This window comes from Prionailurus bengalensis, chromosome E2 (assembly GCF_016509475.1).
Source record: "Prionailurus bengalensis isolate Pbe53 chromosome E2, Fcat_Pben_1.1_paternal_pri, whole genome shotgun sequence".
Lineage (NCBI taxonomy): Eukaryota > Metazoa > Chordata > Mammalia > Carnivora > Felidae > Prionailurus > Prionailurus bengalensis.
In genome coordinates this window covers 28,107,041-28,124,568 of record NC_057352.1, presented here as the reverse complement: position 1 = coordinate 28,124,568, position 17,528 = coordinate 28,107,041, and the positions used below count along the sequence as shown (strand labels likewise).

General features: G+C 55.8%; 1 protein-coding gene across 3 annotated transcripts in view; it reads left to right on the top strand.

The window, feature by feature from the left end:
- Positions 1 to 17,528, top strand: part of ZNF423 (zinc finger protein 423) — a 334,391-nt gene that overhangs the window by 184,700 nt on the left and 132,163 nt on the right. For all 3 annotated transcript variants that reach the window (XM_043599153.1, XM_043599155.1, XM_043599154.1), the window contains one exon: positions 9,482 to 12,696. In XM_043599153.1, the coding sequence (XP_043455088.1) occupies positions 9,482 to 12,696 (3,215 nt within the window). The remainder of the gene's footprint in view (positions 1 to 9,481; positions 12,697 to 17,528) is intronic.

Genomic DNA, 17,528 nt, shown 5'->3' with positions numbered 1-17,528 from the left:
TATCCGCATGCAGGACTATTGCTATGACCAAAGGGGTTTTTCGTTTTTTCTCTAAGTGCTTCAAAGTGGCAGAGTGGTGGTTTAGAGCTGCAACTTTAGACAAGTGACTCATTGACAAGTTGGGCAGACAAGAGCATCACCACCTAAGAATGCTGAGTGCTTTCTGTACCCCTCAGAGGACCAAGCATATGCAGCAGGCTTGACAAACATGTGCTCAGTGAAAAAAATGCCTAAACTAGCAGCAAACTGGGATGCTTACTATCTGCCATTCCTCATTCCTGTGCCCAGGGCAGACATCACTAATGGATCACAGACTCTGTAGAGCTACAAAGGCTCTCAGAGACCCATTTATCTGATTCCTTCTCTCAAGAATTGGGGAAATGAAAACACAAAGAGGGGATGTGCTTGCCTGTGGTTATACAGTGCTAGCATCTGAACCTAGTCCCATATGATCTCATTCTCAGGGCTCAAGGCTTCATGCTCTGGGCTCACAGCCCCACCCTCTGGCCTCAAAATTTTACCCTCTGGCTGAGGCTTTGCCTTCTGGACATGAGGTTCCGCCCTCTGAGTCATCTTTTCTTTTCTTTTCTTTTTTTTTTTTTTAAATGAAAGGTAGCACATGTTTGCAGCCGAGTAGTTTTATTAGCCTGTGTTCTGCTGTGGAATTTTGGGAGTCTGACAGCCTCCTTTCATCTCTTTTTTGGTCCAAGCTGGCTGTGTTTCTGCAGATACAAAGTTCTCAAGAACCTTGTGGGTCTCCTGTGTATGTCATGGGGATCTACTCTTAGATATCAGGCTCTTCCGCAGATATTTTCTAGATACTCCTATCTCTACTTTTGGCTTCTACTGAGATGGTTCCAGAGAAATCCCCCCCCCCCCCCCCAAATTTCCTAGATGCTCTCTGGTTTGATGTAGGGCATCTGTGAGTCACACACTTAATCTTTTCAAAGAACCTTTCATGTGACTGAATACTCTGAGCTTTTGATTTTTCTGAGATGTTAGCACAATGTACAGTCGTCCCCTCAGCCTTCTCTCTGGAGTGCGCTTTCCTGTTAGAGAATCTCTTAATTATAATGTCTTTTGCAATCTGGGTAGGCTGAGAATTTCCAAAATTATCAATTCTTGGCTTCCTTTCTATTTAACAGCTCTGTTGATTTAGCTCTTTCTTTTCTACTATAAGCCGTGAGATGAAACCAGGCCATGCCTTCAACATTTTGCATGGAAATCTCCTCGGCTAAATATCCATTTTTATCCATTACAAGTTTTGCTTTCCGCGTAATTGTGGGACACAATTCCACCGAGCTTTCTGCCGCTATATAATAGGGATCTCTTCCTTCCAGTTTCCAGTATCCTGTTCCTCATTTTCTTCCAAGTCCTCACCATCCGTGCCCTTAATGTACACATTTCTCTTAACAGTCTGGTCACGACGATTCAGGTATTTTCTATGGCGATTTAGGTTTTCTTCATCGTACTCCTTCATTCTACGTCGTCACTAGCAGAGTCATTAACATCCCTATGTCTATGAACAATCTTTTTAAGGCAGTGTAGGCTTTTGCTACCATGCTCCTGGAAATTCTGGTTGCTGCTCTGTGTCCGATTCCAAAGTCACTTCCACACTTAGGTATTTGTTATAGCAGCAGCTGTCTTGGAGGCAAAATCTGTATTAGTTGCCGATTGCTGCTGTAACAAATTACCATGCACTTAGTAGCTTAAGACAACAAAAATTAATTTCTTACAGTTCTGTAGGTCCGAAGGCTGACATGGATCTCACGGTGTTGGCGGGGCTGTGTTCCTTTCTGGAGGCTGTAGGGGAGAGTCTGATTCCATGCCTTTCTAGTTTTTAGAAGCTGCCCACATTACTTGGTTTGTGGCATTGCATCATCTCGACCTCCTCTTTTGTCACTTTCTTCCACATTTTAAGGACCGGTTGGGATTACATCTGGCCGACCCAGATAATCCAGGATAATCTCTTCATTTTAAGATCAATGAGCCACTTTAATTCCACCTATAACCTTAATTCCCTTTTGTCTTGTAATGTAACATATTCAGAGGTTTTGGGGGGTGAGGACATGGAGTTTTTCTGCTTACCACAACCTCCTGGTTCAGCTCTGCACACTTCTGCTAGCCTGCATTATCTGCCTTCAAGGGAGGAAAGAGGCCAGCTACACTCATTGGTGCTTGGCTTCAGAGCCAGCCTGGCCTGCTGTTCCACTTCAGGACAGGACTTGGCCTTTGTGGCAGGTGGGACTGCAGTGTGTGGCTCCTGCAGGCTCTCCTTGAGCCATAGATCTTGGCGCTGATGCATGGTGGGCCTTGAACGAGGGAGCAGCTTCTACAGTGGGTCAGGCCTGAGCCAGCATTCAAGGCAGGAGAGGCAGGATAGTCTAGTGGTTAGTGAGTGAATGGGAATGGGGGGGAGGGACATCTGCCACTCGCTAACTGTGTGTGCCCAGGGCTTGCTTCCCTTCTTGGGGCCTCAGTCTGCAGTTACAAAGAAGGGGACAGTAACAGTACCTACCTCCTAGTATGTGCAAGAATCAAATGAGAAAATGCTGGCAGAGAAAATGCCTTGCAGAGAATGTTCCATAAACAGTAAGTACTGTGGTTGTTATGAGTTTGGTCCTGCATCTGTGTGCTCTTTGCTGTGTGGCCTCAGTTTCCCCATCTATGAAATAAGGTGAGTGATGGTCTGTTAACTTCCTCTCGCTTCCCTCCCCTTCCCCTTGCACTGGTGCTGACTCTACATGTGTGGATGTCATTGAGTTGAGGAATATTCTGGGATGGATGACCAGCTCTGGCACCTGGTTGGAGGTAAGGAACAGGGCAGGCACTTGGTCCCCTTGTTGTCTGTGACCCCTGCTCCCTCAGGCCTGGTTTGAGGTCAATTGTGTCTCTGGGGGCCAAGTCCCTGGTAGGCACTGAGATGGTGAGGATGCCCCACCCAGCCTGGGAGCTCTGGCCTGACGGCCTCTGTCTCCTTCATACTCTGATATCCGGGCCCCCATGGGCCTGGGGCTAGCTGAGGGGGAAGCTCACATCACAGTTTGCTGGAAGCAGCCCGAGGAGAGGGCCTCAGGGTTTGCCCAGTGCACCTGTGTGCTGCACTGGGCTTCCAGGTGGTGCAGAGACACAGATGGGTAGGTTTGAAGTTTCCCAAGAAGAGATTAGGAATATGGCCAGATGCCCCCTCGGCTGATTTTGTATCCTTGCAGGCCTAGAAAGACACCTGTTTGGGTTCGGGCTGCCCCGTGGGGAGCGCAGTCTGTGGTGTGCGCTGAAGTCTGCTCAGATGTCTTGCCGCTCTTACCACCTCGGGCTCTGGGAGCATCGATCTGCAATCCTAGGACACCAGGGCTGCTCTGTGCCCTCTGTGGCCAGGCCTCCTCATCAGCCAGGGGTGGAGCTGACCCTTCTCTCTGGCGAGAGACCGCCTTCAGATCACAACACAGCACCATAGTATCTTGCAAGCCCTGTGGTCTCTGCTTGAACGACAGGATTTTTGGGACCCTGCCCCAAGGTCTCCCTTTTCGGAGAGGATGGGCAGCTCCTTTCCTGGAGGAGGAAACCTAGATGACTCTTCTGTAGCACTGGGAGTCAGGAGACTCCTTCCTCCAATTGCTCAGTGCCCTTTGAGCATGCCCTTGGACAGACCTGTGCTCATGGCAGACATCACCAATTGATTTCAGCACTTATTTCTTCTGAGCCCAGATACGGCCTTATAATCCTTCTGAACACAGTACCCTTGGCAACCGCTTCCAATTGATCGTCCCTGGAAGTTCCCTTTTCTCTCTGGTCCTTCGGTATCCTGCAGGATTGGCATAAATGGTTCCCGAATCTGCGTTCCCATTTCTCTGAGCTGCAGAAGGGTCACGACGGTTCTCATTCCTGTAGCTCCCGATGGAAGCACAGGGGAGGCTGTCCATGGAGCACCGTAGAGCTTTGTCCGGTGGGGAACTTGTCTCCTTGGCAATTTTCATTTATCCTAAGGAAATGGGGCAGTGGCGAGGAGACCTTCTGGGGCTTCAAAAAGAATGGTCGGGCCTTTTTGTGGCTCTCATGGAGAGAATCTGGGTGGTTGGAATCTTGTCCGAATGACCTTTATATTCATCCTGAAGGGACCTTGGAGACCAAAATTCCAGCTTCCCATATTATAGCACAGGGAGCCAAGGCCTAGAATTTTCTCTGTCCTGCTCCGTTTCCTCTGCCCCCAGCACATTCTCCCCCGGGCACCTTGCTTGCTGGTGCCTTCTTTCGTGGTCTGGAATATCTGGTCATTTTCATCCACTTGGATGGCTCTGTCTAGCCCAGGAATGTCCTAGAAACCTGGAGCTGCTGGATATCCATTCTTTTCCCCTTCCCATATGATGCAGGGCACCTCCCAGGGCTCTTTTCAGAACCATTTATTCCTCTTGCAGACTTTGGTAGCAGGGGCTCGCTTCTTCCTTCCTCCCCGCCACAGTAGAAGGTCCCCCTTTCTGCTCAGTCGTGTGGCCTGTGGGCCGGTCATGGTCCCTCTTCTGTCCAGGCACTTCCTCAGCAGCTGCGACCTTGATTCTCTGTGACCGGAGGAGCCCTGGGGCTGAGGCTCCCAGCCACCTCCGGTGGCAGTCACTCTGCTCTGCCGGCCACAGAGTCCGGCACCCAGCGTGGCCACGTGAGCTTGGGGTCCACCCTGCGCTTTCTGCCACTGATGTGTCCTGAAGCCGAGTTAATGTTCTTTCTGCCACTTAATTGAATTTTTATCGAAATTTCTCCCCTCTTTTACGCTTGTTTTGGTTCTCTTCCTGCAGCAGACAGCAAAAGCCTCATATAACCCATTTCCTACCAGGCCTTTTTGCAGGATCAGTCATTTTTAAATGACTTTAATCTCCATTTTGTAAGTGATTTTTCGACTCATTTTGTCATACTACTTTGTACTCATTCTAGGGGGAGGGGAAGCCGAGGGCCTGCATTAGTCATTGCCCTTCTCACTTGATCTTCTTGTGTGACAGCATCCCTCCCAAAGGAGAGGAGCAGTGGGAAATTGAGGGTGAAGGCACCGACTCAGAACCAGGCTAACTGGACCCTGGTCCCCCTGCCTGCCAGCTGTTACTGCCACTGGCCAGTTACTCAGCCTCTCTGGGCCTCCGTTTTCTCACCTGTGAATGGGGATAATAATAATAGCGCCCGTCTCATTGGGCTGTTGAGAGAATCGAATATGTTAACACATGCAAAGCTCTCAGAAGAATGCCCAGCAATAGTAAAGTCTGGACAAGCGTTTACTTGGAAATCAAAAGGTAGCAGGTTGAACGGACTTTTGTTGCACCTGCCTTCTCCCTGAGTTTTGAACCATTCGAGCCGAAGGGGCTCTTGAGATTGCCTGTGCCCCACTTCTGCACCCCTTCCCTTTCTGCACATCTGTACCGGCCGCGTGTGTGTGGTATGTGTGCACCTGTGAGGGGAGCGTTACTGCTGTGAGGGAGGGAGCCCTCATCCTCTGCTGGCGTCCCTGCCGGCACCCTGGGCGCTCCGGTGCCGGCACATCTCTCTGGCCTGCTCCTAGAGCACGAAGCTGTGCGTCCCCAAAGCAGAGTGTACTGGAAGGGGTGGGCCGGCAGCAGCCAAGGTTAAATGTTTTTAGAACAGAAGGCTTTAAACAGTGTGGTCTGAATTTGGGACTTTATATGTCAACATACACACTTCCCCTGATTGGGCCTTTTCAGCGCAAGGGGCCTTATTGTCATTTCCCGTCAGGTGATTATAATCTCAGCAGTTGTGTAGTTTGTTGCTCCCAGAATAACGTGCTTTGCTTTAATTCTGAAACTGCAGAAAAAGAAAGCCCACCAGGCAGCCCGGCAATGGGCCTTGGGGACTGTGGCACCGGGCGGGTTTCTCTACCACTGGGGGAATAGATCCCGTGCTGCCGGGAGACGTGGCGCTCTGGCCAGACACACCTGGGGCATCGGGTCACGTGACCGAGGGCAAGGCACGCACCTCTCTGAGCCTCAGCTTCCTCATCTCAAAAATGGGATGTCACCGATGGCCGTGAAGATGGAACGAAATTAACCGAGGCAATAGAAGCCCTTAACGCGGTGTTGGCACTCGAGGCGTGCGCAAGAAGCGTAGCTACTGATGTCATTAGCACTCGTGGTACTAATTAGTGCTAATTATTATTATTATTGGCCAAATAGTGTTTTTGTGTCATGGCTTCGTTGAAGTGTAATTTGCATACCATAAACTTAACTTGTTTTAGGCGAGCAATTAGCAACTTCGTAGAGCTGTGCAGCGCTCGCCACGGTCTGGTTTTAGGGCATTTCCGTGATCTTACAAGGATGCCTCTTGCCCATTTGCAGTCATCCTTGCTCCCTGCCCCAGCCTCAGGCAATCACTAATCTGCTTTCTGTCTCTCCAGATGTGCCTTTTCTGGACATTTCATGTAAGTGCTTTTTCTTTTTCTTTTCCTTTTTTTTTTTTAAACAGTTAAGTTTTATTTTTAAAAATATTTTTAAAAGTTTGTTTATTTGTTTGAGAGAGAGAGTGCACACCAGCAGGGGAGGGGCCGAGAGAGAGAGGGAGACACAGAATCCGAAGCAGGCTCCAGGCTCCGAGCTGTCAGCACAGAACCCGATGCGGGGCTCCCTCTCACGAACTGTGAGATCATGACTTGAGCCAAAATGAAGAGTCAGACGCTTAACTGACTGAGCCACCCAGGCGGCCCAAATAGTGCTTTTTCACATTAATTTTTCTCATCTGCTTCTCACAATGATTCTTTTTTTTCACATGTAGAAACTGAGTCTGAGAGGTTAAGAGGAATTCTCCTGGGCTGATGAATAAATGGAGGAGAGGGGCTTTGAATGCAGGACTCTGCTCTCGTTCTGTTTTGGGGGTCGGGGGACAGGGCTCGGGAGCAAATGAACGCTGGCAGAAAGACATGTCCTGGCTAGGTCTTCTGGGCAAAGCATCTTCCTGTCTCACTCACCCTTGAGCTGACCTCGGTTCAAGCCTGTGTCCTCCACTCATCAGCCCTGCGAGCGCCTGCACCTCTCTGGTCTCTGGGGGCCCCTCCCTGAACGCAGAGAGCGGGCTGGTTGTGGTCATGCTGTCTGGAAGAGCTCAATGGAGATCCAGCCTGTGACTTTCTCCCCTATGCAGAGGCAGTCTTCTCTAACTGACCTCAGGAGATCCATCCACATCCATGTCCTGGGCAAGGGGCCGCCTGTGGGCGGTCCTGGTGCTGTCTTTTCCTGGGGAAAGCCTCTGTGGCTGTGCCTTAGTTTCCTCGCCGGTACAGTGGGAGGGGCCCTGGCTCCTGCCTCAGCGGTGGTTGTGAGAAAAGCACTTAACAGAGCACCAGGCACACAGGAAGGGCCCCGTGGCAGCTTGAGTGTGTCTGAGCTAAGACATCAAAATAATAAAAAGCCGGTTGAGCCTGGCCAGGGGGCGGGGGCCCAGCAGGTCCCCCAGCTGCCCCAGCCCCAGCCGTCTCCTCCCTTGGGTCCCTTTGTCTGCGCCCCGTGGAGCCCAGCTGGCAAGAGCTGGGAATCACCAGGCAGGGGCTGGGGCATCTCCCACCGCGTCTAATCGGAGGAGCCGTGGCAGCGGCTGCATCTTTCCCGTCCGAAGGGCCCTGTAAATGGGAGGCGCCCAGGGGAGCAGGCGCCCTCACCCCAGGAGAGCGTTCTGGGAGGCTCCCTGTGCCGGGCTGGGCGGCTGGGCTTCAGGGGTGGAGAGGCTGCCAGGAGGTATGGGACTCGGGGCCGTGAGCTTTGGAGAGAGCCTCACCCTCCCTGGCAGAGCTTTGCCGACGCGGCCAGCTGGGGTCAGGCAGATCTTCACAAGGTCAGGGCCAGGGCCAGGGGCCAGGGTGGACATCAGGGCGATGGGTGGGGTCTAGGAACAGACTCAGAGCTAGCCCTGAGGGACCTCTCAAGACCCTGCCGCTGGGCTTACTGTCTCTTAAAGTCTTGGGGTTGGCCTGGGACAGCGGAGGCATCTGTGAGCGCCTGGGGGTCCGGGACCCTTGGGGCCAGGGCGATGCCTGTGGCTGCGGTGAGTGTGACCATGTGTGAGCATACGTGTCTGCAGGTGAGTGAGCATGTGTGCATGTATGCGTGTGTGCGAGCCATGGGGGGAACATGGTGTGTGAACGGATGTGTGTGTGTGGAGCGTGGTGCCTGTGGGTAACTGTGTGTGTGAGTGTGTTTATGTGTGCCTGTGCCTGGGAGCGTGGGCCCCCTGCTCTCCCCTTCCGGAGGATCTGGGCTGCCTCCGGCCCAGACTTTCTGGGTTACGTCTGTGAGGCTTTTTCTGGAGACTAAGCTGTGCTGGCAGGGGCAGTGGTTTATTTCCTCAGGGTTACAAGAGCAAGGTCAGTGCAGCCGAATCTGAGCTTTTGTTTGTCTCTCCCCTGCCCGTAGCAGCCTGCGGTCCGTTTCATTCATTATTAAGTTTTAAATCCACCTGATGTGAAACTTGAGCCTCGGAACTCACTCCCTGCTTGGGCTGGCTCGGTCCAACCCCCACCGAGTCTTGAGGCTCAGGGAACTTCACTGGCTCTGTTTACGGTGTCCTGTGTGCCTTTGTTTTTCCAGAAACAGCCAGCCCCTAGTTTCTTTAGTTTTCCTTTGAGGCTGGACAGGGCCAGTGGAGGCCGGGGAGGGTGGGTCATCTGTGCAAGGATGGCCTCCCATACCTGCCAAGGTGGGTTGAAGGGCCCACTGGACTCTGAGCTCTGGGGCCATCTGGGCCCTGGCCCATCCCCTAATCACCCCACATCAGGCCATCTCCCGGGGCCCTGGGAACAGAGCACGCACCCCCACCTTGGGATGGTTTGTGCTGGGAACCCCGCAGATCCTTCTCAAGTACCCTTTGCTTACTCCTGCTTGTGCTGCTGGGTCTGATGCCACGTGCCCGTGACTTGGGCCTCATAGTCGGTCTGCTCCCTGAAGCGGCAGACCCAGCTCCCTCCCCAAATGTGGTGAAGCAGCATTCAATAAGGTGCATTTTATTTTCTTGCAAGGTTTTGCCTGTGCCCCTAAGGATAAGTGGAATTTCCCACCAGGACTAGGGGCTGGAGGGGGAGTCAATCCCCACGTCTTGATCAGGTGAGGACTTGCCTCCTTTTGGCCTACGGGACTGATGGATTGTGAGGTCATTTCTGGTGACTTCCTCCAGGCTGCATCCCCGTGGCCCATCAGGGAAGTGCCTGGGACCTCACCTCCCGTGGGGGGGTATGGCGTCCAACGAGGCCCAGGCAGGTGTTGCTGAGGAGAAAGGCATGTCCGCTCCGTATCCTGCCGCCCCCACCCTGCCACTCCCCTGCAGACCGACGGCCCTCGCGTCCACTTGCTTCCGGCCCCCCGGACTCCCTCCCCTGACTCTCCTGCAGCCGTTGGCCAGCTGCACAGCCTCAGCCCGCGAGCTGTCGAGAAGCTGGCTCTGTCCTTGTTTCTCGGCGGCCCTGGGAATTGCCTCTAATCTCCTTTCCGCCTTCCCCCCGCAGATGGTGACGACGACCCACAACTCTCCTGGGTGGCCTCGTCTCCCTCCAGCAAGGATGTTGCGTCACCCACGCAGATGATCGGAGATGGGTGTGACCTTGGCTTGGGCGAGGAGGAAGGGGGCACAGGCCTGCCGTACCCTTGCCAGTTCTGCGACAAGTCCTTCATCCGCCTGAGCTACTTGAAGAGGCACGAGCAGATCCACAGCGACAAGCTGCCGTTCAAGTGCACCTACTGCAGCCGCCTCTTCAAGCACAAGAGGAGCCGCGACCGGCACATCAAGCTGCACACGGGCGACAAGAAGTACCACTGTCACGAGTGCGAGGCGGCCTTCTCCCGCAGCGACCACCTCAAGATCCACCTGAAGACCCACAGCTCCAGCAAGCCCTTCAAGTGCACCGTGTGCAAGCGCGGCTTCTCCTCCACCAGCTCGCTGCAGAGCCACATGCAGGCGCACAAGAAGAACAAGGAGCACCTGGCCAAGTCGGAGAAGGAGGCCAAGAAGGACGACTTCATGTGCGACTACTGCGAGGACACCTTCAGCCAGACCGAGGAGCTGGAGAAGCACGTGCTCACCCGCCACCCCCAGCTCTCCGAGAAGGCCGACCTGCAGTGCATCCACTGCCCTGAGGTCTTCGTCGACGAGAACGCGCTGCTCGCCCACATCCACCAAGCCCACGCCAACCAGAAACACAAGTGCCCCATGTGCCCCGAGCAGTTCTCCTCGGTGGAGGGCGTCTACTGCCACCTGGACAGCCACCGGCAGCCCGACTCCAGCAACCACAGCGTCAGCCCCGACCCCGTGCTGGGCAGCGTGGCCTCCATGAGCAGCGCCACGCCAGACTCGAGCGCCTCCGTGGAGCGCGGCTCCACCCCGGACTCCACCCTGAAGCCACTGAGGGGCCAGAAGAAGATGCGGGATGATGGGCAGGGCTGGTCCAAGGTGGTCTACAGCTGCCCCTACTGCTCCAAGCGGGACTTTAACAGCCTGGCCGTGCTGGAGATCCACCTGAAGACCATCCACGCGGACAAGCCCCAGCAGAGCCACACGTGCCAGATCTGCCTGGACTCCATGCCCACCCTGTACAACCTCAATGAGCATGTCCGCAAGCTGCACAAGAACCACGCCTACCCCGTGATGCAGTTTGGCAACATCTCCGCCTTCCACTGCAACTATTGCCCCGAGATGTTCGCCGACATCAACAGCCTGCAGGAGCACATCCGCGTCTCCCACTGCGGCCCCAACGTCAACCCGCCTGATGGCAATAACGCCTTCTTCTGCAACCAGTGCTCCATGGGCTTCCTTACCGAGTCCTCCCTCACGGAGCACATCCAGCAGGCCCACTGCGGTGTCGGCAGCACCAAGCTGGAGTCCCCGGTCGTGCAGCCCGCGCAGTCCTTCATGGAGGTCTACTCTTGTCCCTACTGCACGAACTCACCCATCTTCGGCTCTATCCTGAAGCTCACCAAGCACATCAAGGAGAACCACAAGAACATCCCGCTCGCCCACAGCAAGAAGTCCAAGGCAGAGCAGAGCCCGGTCTCGTCTGACGTGGAGGTGTCTTCCCCGAAGCGGCAGCGGATCTCGGCCAGCGCCAACTCCATCTCCAACGGCGAGTATCCCTGCAATCAGTGCGACCTCAAGTTCTCCAACTTCGAGAGCTTCCAGACCCACCTGAAGCTGCACCTGGAGCTGTTGCTGCGGAAGCAGGCATGCCCACAGTGCAAAGAGGACTTTGACTCCCAGGAGTCCCTCCTGCAGCACCTGACGGTGCACTACATGACCACGTCGACCCACTACGTGTGCGAGAGCTGCGACAAGCAGTTCTCCTCTGTGGACGACCTGCAGAAACACCTGCTGGACATGCACACGTTCGTGCTGTACCACTGCACCCTGTGCCAGGAGGTCTTCGACTCCAAGGTGTCCATCCAGGTGCACCTGGCGGTGAAGCACAGCAACGAGAAGAAGATGTACCGCTGCACGGCCTGCAACTGGGACTTCCGCAAGGAGGCCGACCTGCAGGTGCACGTCAAACACAGCCACCTGGGCAACCCGGCCAAGGCGCACAAGTGCATCTTCTGCGGGGAGACCTTCAGCACTGAGGTGGAGCTGCAGTGCCACATCACCACGCACAGCAAGAAGTACAACTGCAAGTTCTGCAGCAAGGCCTTCCACGCCATCATCCTGCTGGAGAAGCACCTGCGGGAGAAGCACTGTGTGTTCGACGCCGCCACCGAGAACGGCACGGCCAACGGGGTGCCCCCCGCTGCCGGCAAGAAGGCCGAGCCGGCCGACCTGCAGGGCATGCTGCTGAAGAACCCCGAGGCGCCCAACAGTCACGAGGCCAGCGAGGACGACGTGGATGCGTCGGAGCCCATGTACGGCTGTGACATCTGCGGGGCGGCCTACACCATGGAGGTGCTGCTGCAGAACCACCGGCTGCGGGACCACAACATCCGGCCCGGGGAGGACGACGGCTCGCGCAAGAAGGCTGAGTTCATCAAGGGCAGCCACAAGTGCAACGTGTGCTCGCGGACTTTCTTCTCGGAGAACGGGCTCCGGGAGCACCTGCAGACGCACCGGGGCCCCGCCAAGCACTACATGTGCCCCATCTGCGGTGAGCGCTTCCCCTCCCTGCTGACGCTCACTGAGCACAAGGTGACCCACAGCAAGAGCCTGGACACGGGCACCTGTCGCATCTGCAAGATGCCGCTGCAGAGCGAGGAGGAGTTTATCGAGCACTGTCAGATGCACCCCGACCTGCGCAACTCGCTCACGGGCTTCCGCTGCGTGGTGTGCATGCAGACGGTCACCTCCACGCTGGAGCTCAAGATCCACGGCACCTTCCACATGCAGAAGCTGGCGGGCAGCTCGGCTGCGTCCTCCCCCAACGGTCAGGGGCTGCAGAAGCTCTACAAGTGTGCCCTGTGCCTCAAGGAGTTCCGCAGCAAGCAGGACCTGGTGAAGCTTGACGTCAACGGGCTCCCCTACGGCCTCTGTGCCGGCTGCATGGCCCGTAGCGCCAACGGACAGGTGGGCGGCCTGGCCCCGCCCGAGCCCGCCGACCGGCCCTGCGCCGGCCTCCGCTGTCCCGAGTGCAGCGTCAAGTTCGAGAGTGCCGAGGACCTGGAGAGCCACATGCAGGTGGACCACCGTGACCTCACGCCAGAGACCAGTGGGCCCCGGAAAGGCGCCCAGACGTCGCCAGTGCCCCGGGTAAGAGGCTGTCCCTGCTCCTGGGGGCTCCCCCTGAGCTCTGTACCTCCCGGTGGCGTTCCCTTTAGCAGCCCAGACAAGCAGCGCTCTCGTGCAGCCGCCGGGCACGTCCGCTCTGCGGGAGACTCCGGGGTGATCCCCAGGGTTGCCATTTCCCTTCCAGCTGTGTGACGTGGCAGACGTTGTTTATCTCTCCGGGCCTCGTTTGTCAAGTGCTCATCTGTAAAAGGGGAATGACAATTGCCTGGACTTCATGGGATCGCTTTCAGGGATCCGTGGTGTCATATGGGTAAAGGGCCCGACGCACCGGCTGACACACAGCGAACACTCCATAAATGGTGGCTGTCGTCTTTCATACAGATCTGAGGTGGACGCATTCACTTGTTTGTTGAGTCTCCTTGGGCAAGGCCCTTTGCTCTCTGGGCTTCAGGTTCAGGATTCTTTTCAGTAATCCATAGAGATAATATCCGCATACAGGGCTCAGGACCTGCACTTAGTTAGGGCCTGATCATGCAGCCTGTAATCACCGGCTGATAGGTTATCATCAACAGCACATCTTTATAGTTAGTGCAGGTGCTGGTGCATGGAAGAGCCTAGGAATGGATTCAGTTGCTGTTCTCATTAATGACTGATTGATGGATTGATTCCTCCATTCATTTGTTCATCAGATTTGCCCTGAGCACCCATTATGTGCCTGGCAGTCAAGGAGAGTCAGAAACGGACCCTACCTTGGGGGCTTCCCGACTAGGGGAGGCCACAGGCCCATAACTAGTAGGTTTCAGGGAGGCAGGGAAGTTCAGGCTCTGGGAGGGTCCAGGGTGGGTCTGGGTGCCATGGCCAAGGGCCACCTGATGGTGGGCCCGGGGCCTGCCTGGCTCTTGGGTGTCTGACAGTCGGGCCCGGGGTTCCCACTGAGTCTGTTGTCTGTTTCCACACTGAGGAGGTGCCAAGCAGATCTCGGGAGTGTCTTTCCCTCGAGGGCCGGCTGCTGGCACCATGGGCGGAAGGTGGAATTTGGGGAAGGACCGCCTGCTGCGTGTGCTTGCTGGAAGACAGGGGTGTAGCTGAGGGTGGTTCACTGTGGGATCAGAGCTGGGATCAGAACTGGCTCCTGGGACTCTGGGATTTTGAGGGTGAGGAGAGGGAAGAGGGGCTGGAGGAGGGTAGAAGGAGAATCTGCAGTGGAAGGGACACATTTGAGGCCCACTGGCCCGCTCTCCACTGAGGTCCAACAGGCCAACGGCCCGTCCACGTTCCCCCTGGCTGGAGAAACACCCGAATGAAGGCAGAGCGGAGTGTTCTGCTGGGGGTCTGAGGCCTGTTCTCAAAGGCCTGTCTGGAGCAGAGAGCTCCCTTTTGGGCCCATAACACCTCACCCTCTCAAGGCCTTTTGACCGAACCAGGTGTCTGGAGAAGGGTCCCCTAGGTCACCCCTGAGAGGTTCTGTGCACTGGCCCTGGTCCCCACTGCTCGGCTCTGCTCAGCCTCGGCTTGCTGGCTGGCCAGTGTGGGTGGGCCGGGAAGCCTTTGGGCCCTGGAATCAGACAGGCTGGGTTAAAATCGCCTTCTTCCAGGACCCCCCAGGGATTTGATCTCTCCAGGCCTCTGCCCTCTCCTGTAAAGCCAGAGAGTAGTAATAGCAGCAGCAACAGTATCTATCTCCAGAGCTGACATCACCTGGGAGGCACTGGGGGGCCATTCTGGGTTTTGTTGTTGTTGTTGTTGATTTATTTTGAGAGAGAAAGCGAGCAGGGGAGGTGCGGAGAGTGAGTGAGAGAGAATCCCACGCAGGCTCACGCTGTCAGCACAGAGCCCGATGCAAGGCTCAAACTCACGAACCGTGAGATCACGACCTGAGCCGAAACCAAGACTGACTGAGCCACTCAGGCGCCCCCCATTCTGGGTTTTTAAGGAGCATCTGCTCTGATTGTTCAGTACCTGCCCCTCTCCTGTTGTTAAACATAGTGACTATTTTCTGTGCGGACCTCCGTGTTTTGCCCTGAGGCCTAAGTGAGCAGAAGAAGTGCTGGGCACACAGTGAACATCACTTGGTATTTATCCCGTTTATAACCACAGCTCACACTTACGGGGGGATAAGGATGTGCTGAGCACTTTATGTCTATACTATGATACTGCCTTTACAGATGAAGAAATGGAGATACAGAACAGTTTGCCTTCAGGCCCCGGCTTTCAAGAGGCAGAGAAGGGATTTGAACCCAGGTAGTGTGGTGCCACAGCCGACCTCTTGACCCACATTCTGCCTATCGCCTCTGCAGCCCATCCTGGTTGCAGGCTGGGGTGGGCTCCAGGGTGGTCACCCCTCTCGTTCAGACCACGGGACAGTGTGGCGGGACTGGGGCCCTGTACACCCTCCTTCCACGTGCTCTCAGCCCCATCCCTGCCTTCCCACGCTGCCCACCACGGCGCTGGGGCTCCTGGCAGCCACAGGGCTGCTTCTAGAGTCTCCTCCTCCTCCACAGTCTCTGCTCTGGATTCTGCGTCAGTACCACTTCATAAAGCCCCTACTGTGTGGGCCACGGCAACAACCTGGGAGCCTTGCTGTGACCTCTGTTTTGGCAAAGGCGGTATCCAGGCTCAGAAAGGTGGAACTGTATACTCAGGGATGCACAGCTGTGCATGGCAGCTCAGGGATTCACACCCGAGGGGCCTTGTTTTCTGGGAGCCCAACAGACCTTCCTCTCCCCATCCCAGGCCTTGTGAGAGAAGAGAGGAACAATCACATCTAGAGACCTGGGCAGATGGGCCGTTTGCAGAAAGGAGCTAGACAAAGCCCGGAACCTCCCCAGTGAAGGCCCAGCCTCTGGGGCCTTGCCCCCTGCCTGGGCACGCCTGGGGGCAGGGGCCCAGCTGTCTGTTCACCCACCCTCCCTCCCCCAGGACTCGCGCATGTAAGAGCAGACTCTGGGGGCTATGCAAGGGCTTGGGGGCTGGCAGGCTGGGACCCTCGGGAGTGTATCCATAGCAACCAGTTCTCGGAGGACTGGGTTCCTGTGGGGCTGAGGCTGCTGTTGGCTGGAGCGTGAAGCATTGAGGTTCCCTCCCCCCGCCCCCCGCCCATGCTCTGCTTATGGGTAATAACAACATCACCCCAACTCTGGGCCACTGTGGGCAGACACCAGCCCTCCATTGACTCCCCAGGTTCTCACAGTGCCAGATGGGGCAGACTGGGTGCTCTCACACTGGTTAGAGGCCTTGGCCAGGCCGCACCAGCTCTCTGTCCCCTGGCCCAGGACTGTCGAATGTGTTCTGGGACACGGGGCTGAGAAAGGCTGCTCAGACGGGCTCCAGAGGCAGCCCTCCTGGCATCAAACCCCAGTCCCCTTGCCCAGTATTGCGGGGCTCTGGCCAAGTGGTTTGGCCTCTTCAAACTCCACTTTCTCCACCCTTAAAGTGGGGTTCACAGAGTGATTGTGAGTCTTCAGAATAAACAGAGCCTGCACACAGTAGGTGCTCAGTAAATGTGAGCTGCTGTCATGATCGTGGAAATTCAGTAGCTATGGGCTGTCTTTCCTGTCTCTCCCTCTCTGCTGGTCTCAAGCGTGTTCTCTCTCCACCCCGGGCTCCTCTCTGAGGTTGCTGGGGGCCACACAGGGGCAGGCAGCCCTGGCCACAGGCCCAGGAGAACCATGGGAGGGACCCTGGGGAAGGGGCTTATGGCAGAGCAGGTGCTTTGAATGCCAAGTTCTGTCTTTCTGTAATTATGTCTCCTGGTGGGGGCTGAAGCTCCAGAGGAGGAGGGGGGGGGTCTCTGGGGGACAGAGAAGGGGAGACAGCCTAAGAGGAGGTGTTGGGGTGAGGACGAGGTCTGGCCAAGGTTGTAGCGGGAGGGAGGCAGAGTAAGAGAGCCCTCACCTGCTTGTGCCTGAACTCATGTTCCACCAACATGGAGGACCAGATGGTGCTGGCCGGGTGCCTGCTTCCCTGGGCCTTGGGCACCCATGGCCTTGCACGCAAGGCCGGAAGGGCCGTCTTTTGGAGGAGGGGGCTCTGGGTATAATACACATGCTTAATGAATGTTGGTGCTGGTGAACCTATGTGTGTGGCAAGGCAGTTGGGGTCTACACTTGTGTCCACAAGGGTGTGTATTGGGGGTGGGGTCTGTGCGTGTGCTTGTGTCACAGCTACTTGTGCAGCTGTGGGCACATTCGGGCATCATGGATCCAGTGAGAGCTGAAAGCCTTCATGTCCCAGGATGAATTTGGATACGTCAACCTGTGTGAACGTGTGGTCCATGAGGATGCCTCCACTGCTCTGAGGGTGTTGCACCCGTGTGTCTGTGTTAGAGGGAGCAGATTGCCGTGTGTGTGGTGGGGGTTGGGGGTCTTGTGTGTTGACAGCGAGTTGCGACAAGGGAGTGTACGTGTGTCTGTTTCCATGTCTGTGTGTGTCCTCATGGGCGTGTCCATGCCTGTGCATGCAGTCTGTGTGTGTGTGTGTGTGTGTGTGTGTGTGTGTGCGCGCGCGCACCCAGGCTCTTGTGGTCAGCAATGTCACCTCCCTTGGGAATCCCCTGGAGCATTTTCCCCATCAGGAGGGGCCCTATTATTGGGCAGTCTTTTTCCTGCCACTGAGGGGTGGCCATGTGGTGGAGGAGTATTGGAGGTAACTTCTCATCCTGCCTAGCCCCTGGTGATTTATTTTCCAAGCACAGCAACCCACTTCATTCACCTGCTCCTAGGAGGAACAATCAAAATCACTTTGATCATGGATAGTCCTCTGCACTGGTCTGGACTGGCCATGGCTCTGGCCTCCACAGCCTTCCATCCAGTAGGCCTGCCCTGAGCGTCCTTGGTATGGAGCTTCCTGGGGTG